This window comes from Saccostrea cucullata, unplaced genomic scaffold (assembly GCF_032062105.1).
Source record: "Saccostrea cucullata isolate Sc308-1 unplaced genomic scaffold, CSIRO_AGI_Scuc_v1 ctg2524, whole genome shotgun sequence".
NCBI lineage: Eukaryota > Metazoa > Mollusca > Bivalvia > Ostreida > Ostreidae > Saccostrea > Saccostrea cuccullata.
The window spans coordinates 89,852-95,807 of NW_026938290.1; the positions used below are offsets into that span (position 1 = coordinate 89,852).

General features: G+C 29.3%; 1 protein-coding gene across 1 annotated transcript; it reads right to left on the minus strand.

Annotated features, from left to right (window-relative positions):
• Window positions 1–1,660: 1,660 nt before the first annotated feature.
• LOC134249915 (uncharacterized) lies at window positions 1,661–2,552 on the minus strand. Its single transcript, XM_062732270.1, has 3 exons — window positions 2,341–2,552; window positions 1,934–2,029; window positions 1,661–1,804 (listed from the first exon to the last, which is right to left on the minus strand). Exons 1-3 carry the CDS (start codon window positions 2,548–2,550, stop codon window positions 1,661–1,663), a joined length of 450 nt encoding a protein of 149 aa, XP_062588254.1. The 5' UTR covers window positions 2,551–2,552.
• Between the last annotated feature and the right edge of the window lie 3,404 nt (window positions 2,553–5,956).

Below are 5,956 nucleotides of genomic sequence, written 5' to 3' on the forward strand. Positions count from 1 at the left end.
AATCCTTTTGCATAAAAAGTTTTATTCCAGTTTTTTACTTTAACTTTCATCAAATACTATCCATAAACCATACTATGGCCTAACCTTTTTGTGTTAAATTATTTCTCAAGCTTGCATTGTTTAATTTCTTGTCTATTTTTAAAACGGAAAGTCTTATTTACCTCCTAAACTGGAGAGTCTCATAGTATCGCGGTATAGGAAAACAAGGAAATTTGTGGCTGACATGGACTTCACTTTTTATTTTTATATTTACGGTGTAATTCTACATAAAAAATAAGCAATTATACAAACTAAAGACTTTCGAAACATGAACTTTATTATGGCTTTTACTAGGTTATAAAATTAATGATCTAAATATGATAAAAACGGGAATTGAAATCTGTAAAATTAAATTTTATTTTAATTAAAAAAAAATTACAGACGCATGTTCCATACTTTTTAATCATCACAAAAGTTTACATTCGGACGAAAAACAGATAGTATTTTAACAGAAAGGATATGAGCTGTGTATCTGAATTTTTGGAATATACCGCGATACAATGGAACCTGCGATATAATGAGAAGCGAGTATGCATTTTTTTCAGAATTAAGTATTTATCTTTTGGATTTATGTTCATCTACAGTCTGCAAATATTTAGAGTTTCGTTTGCAAAGTGTTTTAAAAATCTTAGAAATGTTACAGATTTTTTAATAACGTGGACATTGTGTTTAAAATGTATATAGAGCAGACTCGTATCTGAGTACATAAAAAACTTCCTTTATTTCGGCATTTTTAAAAACAAAATCAACATAAAAAGAATATTCCTTGTATCAATTTTGTTTTAAATCTGTTAGTTCAATACATATTTTAAGAATCCTTAAGTAATGAGATTGCTATAACACAACCATTACCATTCTTTCCTGACGGTTCACCGCAAATCTATGGAAAATGCATGTTTAAAAAGCTTTTTATTCTATATTGTATTATTTTATGCTAAGGAAGCAAAATGAAACACTCAGATGCAAAATATTTATTGTAAGGATAATCCAAAATATTTACTAATGCTTCACACAAAAATTGATACGTTTGTTAAGCAAGTGCATAATAAAAAAAATCTGACATCAACAAATAATAGCAAATTAAAATTCAAAGTACATGTATAAAATATATATTTTAAAATGTTTATAAAATCAAATCATCACAACGGTGAAATACTCTCTGAGAATCATATACTGACATTCTAAATTAAAAATCATAAAATATATATACATTGGCTCCTGGGTTCAAAAAACTGTTAATATGAAAAAAACACGTATTTTTGTAAAACAGTGATATAAAATAGATTAATCTAATGAGAAATAAATCATGACCAATGTTTTAAAAGGAGTTTGTAAATATACAACTACACATTTTCATGACAACCATCGAAATGAGGTTAACTTTTTGATATCAACTCAGGCAATGCTTCACAAACGTTTGTATTAAATTTAATCTTCAGCCATTTTTGCAGAAGAATTGCGAAGTATTTTCACATATTTTAATGACTGATTTACAATGACAAAGTCCCGAAAGTACCTATCTTGATCGTTCACAAAACTTTTGCAAACTCTACTGCTAGTTACGTTGTAGCTAGCACGGTTTCCCATACCAATTTCTAATGAATGCAATGCTGCATGGAGGTCAAAGCGCATAGTCCATTGTCAATTTTGTGTAATGTGATAGTTCTCCAAAACTGAAAGCCTCTTCCTCTTTTCTCACAAGTTCCAAGCAGTCGGAAATAACTGATAAACCAATCCAAGTTTCATTCAAGAATTCAGTCGGTGCCTTTGAAATAGAATCAAAATATAAATTTTATACATGTATTTACATGAAAAGTTTATAAACTGGAAAAGAGAGAGAGAGGAAGAATCGAACTTATTATTTGATAATGAAAAAAAGCAGTAAAAAAAATACCTCGGAAATATTTGTTGTTGGCAAAATATCTATTTCTACTTCTGATAGCCTATCTATTAAGTGAGCGTTTGTTATTCTTCTTACTGTTGGCGATATCTATAAAACAGAAATAGCAACTTTAAGAATCTTTTTAAAACTTCCTTAAATGTAGTAATATGGAATAAAATGTTAAAATTATTATACGAATAATGACAAATACTGAAGACTGAAACAAAAAAGGACAAAATTCCTTAGGAATATTCAATGCCTAAGTAAAAGTTTTAAACGCCTTTTCTGTGCATCCAACTTGATTTTTTTTTAAATATTTAAAACACCTATTCTGTACTTTTAACTTATACGAAACCCAATCTCCTTGTGTCTTGATAAGTTTTATTATAATAATAGAAAATGACCTCACAAATACTTACATATTGTTCTTTTAATTGTTTTGCAGCGTCGATAAATTTAATTGACTTTGATTCTAGACTCTGAATAACTTCTCTTTCTGAGATGCTGGCTCCCTGGATTTGTGAGGAATGGGGCAGTGTTTTCTGTGAACATGATTGATGGAAATGATCTGACGTCACAACATGTATGACGAAACAGAGCAATCCTGAAATAGAGTAAAATAGAAACATATATAAACATAGATTTTAGCAGACATGACATATGTTTTTATGTGATTTATTGACCACACTGTATATCATCTAATTGCAATTTAAAAGATGTGGCATTTTCTAAAGTTTGTTTTAAGAATATTGCTATTCTTATATTTAGTACATGTAAATTACGCTATAGAAAATTACAAAAACCTAAACTTTTCACAGAGGCGTCTTAAAATGGCATTGAAGTACATTAATTTTTAACAATTTTTTTTTTTGGGGTACAATAATCATAATTTCATGCCGAGAATAATTAAATACCATATAAGTGCCATTAATGTAATCAAAGAACATGTTTACAGTTTTGAAATTTAAGTTGTGTTTGTGTTATATATAACACATGATTGTTATTCTAAGCTTGAAGAAACCCGACCAAATTGAATTCTTCTATATCAGTGTACAAGGGCCGTTCAAAAATTTCATTTGGCAAAATTTTTTATTTGAAAAAGATTCTCCTAAAAAAACTGCTGTGTTGATATCGTTGATGGAGAGGTTCGGAGCTCGACAAAAAATTTGCAACAAAAACATGCGGAATCCAAAATTTAACCCATTAATTTTTTATAATTCGCGCTATTTTTTGACATTTTTCTCATATGTATCCTTATATTGTTCTATTATTATGTATTAAATTTCTAGCGTGATATTTGAAGTAGTAACAGAAACTAGAGGTACTGTGAGCAATGAGCTCACTAAATGATACCCCCGCCTCCCATATGAATAAAATGGCAGTGTCCATGTTTTGCTCTGGAAAATCCAAAATATATGTCAGATCAAAAAGTAAAATAGGAGGTGCACAATGGCAATATGTAATAAAGATTCTGTGAAAGTTTCATTAAATTTGCTTCAATGGTATGAGAGGAGTTGCGGATAAGAGATGGGTACCCCAAAGCGTTACAGACGGACGAACAGACTTAACATTACTATATACCCTCCCGCTTTTCAAGCGAGAGAGAGAGAGAGGGGGGGGGGGGGGGTATAATAAAATGATTTTTCTACGATGCGATGACTTTGAAAATGACGTCTCCTAAATTGTTAAGGTGGAATGCCATACCAACTTTTTATTTTATAGATCTTTGAGTCATCCTTTTTAAACAATGGTTCCAGCATTGAAAGACCAATTTTAGCTCTTAATTATTTTATATTTATTTTATTTTATTTTTGTATTTTTAAAAAGAAAATGAAAAAAAATTATTTATATCCAAATAAGATGTTTTCGAGTAAAATGTTTGCTGTAATTGAATTCATCATATGAATATCTAATAAAATATCTAAAGAAAGGCCGGTTAGACTTTTTATTTCTTTTTATGAAAAATATATATGAAAAAAAACGCATTATTTGGGAATATTTTTTAAACCTATGGTTATAAACAACATAAAACGACTCACAACTAGGGATAAAATGTTTGTCAATCATATTTTAAAAAGAAATGACATTTACAAAATTTAGAAAAATGTTTTTGGATATTTGGACCTAAACCAATCAAAATTAAACTGATCCCGAAAAAAATTAACAAAAAATGAATAAAATTCTAATTTATCGCCTCTTCATGCATCCACAATAAAAAAAAACTATTTGATTGTCAAGTTCATCGTTTTAACCCTTATTACACCTAATCAGACTAGTGATGGGGAAATGTTATTTATTTCCAATAATTTTACAATTATGCTTAGAATTGGTTTAATTTTGATCGGGATTGGTCAAAATTTAAACAAATTTATTTCTCTAATATTTGGCTATTTCGTTTCAATTTCTTTTGCAAATATGATTAACAAACACTTGTGACTGGTTTTAAGAAGATTTTAACCACAAGTTTAACAAAAATATTCACAAATTATGTTGTTTATTTTCATAAATATTTTTTGAATTTAAAATTTTTAATATCTATACGGTTTTTCTTTACATATTTTATTAGGTATTCATTTGATGCATTCATTTACAGCAAATTTTTTTTAAAGAAAGCATCTAAATTTGGATGTGAATAATTTTTTCAATTTTCTTTGAAAAAAATACCCCAAAAAATCATACAAAATAATTCAGAGCTAATGTCGATCTTTCAATGCTGAAACCATTGTTTATAAAGGTGACTCAGAGGTCTTTAACATAAAAAGTTGGTGTGACATTCCTCCTTGAATTATGTGTAATGCTCGAGATATCGTCAACATAGATCCAAAATATGTATTATAAAACATGTAGTAAACTAGGGTATTCGTGATATTTGTCTATAAATAGCAAATTGGAACCCTTTGACCTCTGTAAATAGGCTATACGGGAGGAGGGGAAGATTATCGACGAAACCTTGATCCAGACTGAAAAGAACGTGATTGAGAGTGACCAATGTCACACTATATCCCATTAATACCTGACGTTTTTTGTTTTAACCCCCCCCCCCCCCAAAAAAAAAAATATTTTTCTTTTTTTAACAATTTTGAACACCCCCCCCCCAATTTTTTTTCTTTCTTATCGATTTTGAGCAGATAAGGTAACTCAAACTGTACAGGAATTAACTCTTGGATAAATGTTGAGAAAATGAAAGCTCATATTGTTTTTATAATTCCCGTGACATCGAAGACTTGCTGCTCCGTGACTTAATAATAATGTCCAAATAAATCACCAAAGAGGATACCCATGTACAACATTTTGATAAAAATTTTTGAAGACCATATAAGTAAAGATTCTTTTACATTATGTGTGACATTTGGCCAAATTATGTCGTGAAATATTTTTTTTCTGTGCAACAAGTCCGCGTAATTTTTGAACGACTCTCATATTTACAGTCTGAGAGTTGTTTGTAAAAATCTACATATTCAGAATATCATAAAACAAATATTTTCCATTGCTTACCATGAAGAAAAATCATGTTTTTGACAATCTGACTGTATGTTTTTGCTTTAAATCAAAAAATGACAAATGATTCTACATACCAAGCTTTTAAAGTTACTCCCTTCTATAATTATTAATTCGTTAGTTTCACATAAAGTATGATCTAATGATTTAATACATACAAGAAAATTTCATTTTCCTCAGTATAATCTACACAACGCACCGAGAGCCAAAGATGCGCCGTGTGCTTCTTGTCATGATCGGGAAATAACTGAACATCCGTCGACAATTCAGCGTATAAATAATGGACTAAAAATTAGTATGAAAAACGTCAGTTAATAATGTACCTTTATTGGTGATAAAAAAGAATAAAGAACTTTAACACGTTTGAGTAGAAGACCTCAAAAGTCTAAAAACAAAATAAATCTGAAACCAGGGAAAAATCAATGATTTTAGGAAATTCCTGAGATAAACTTAAGTACATAGAAAGACTAAGCACTACCAGTTGACTGGTAAAACCAAACTTGAGCCCTATTTATTCATCAGGTAGTTAGAAATTTT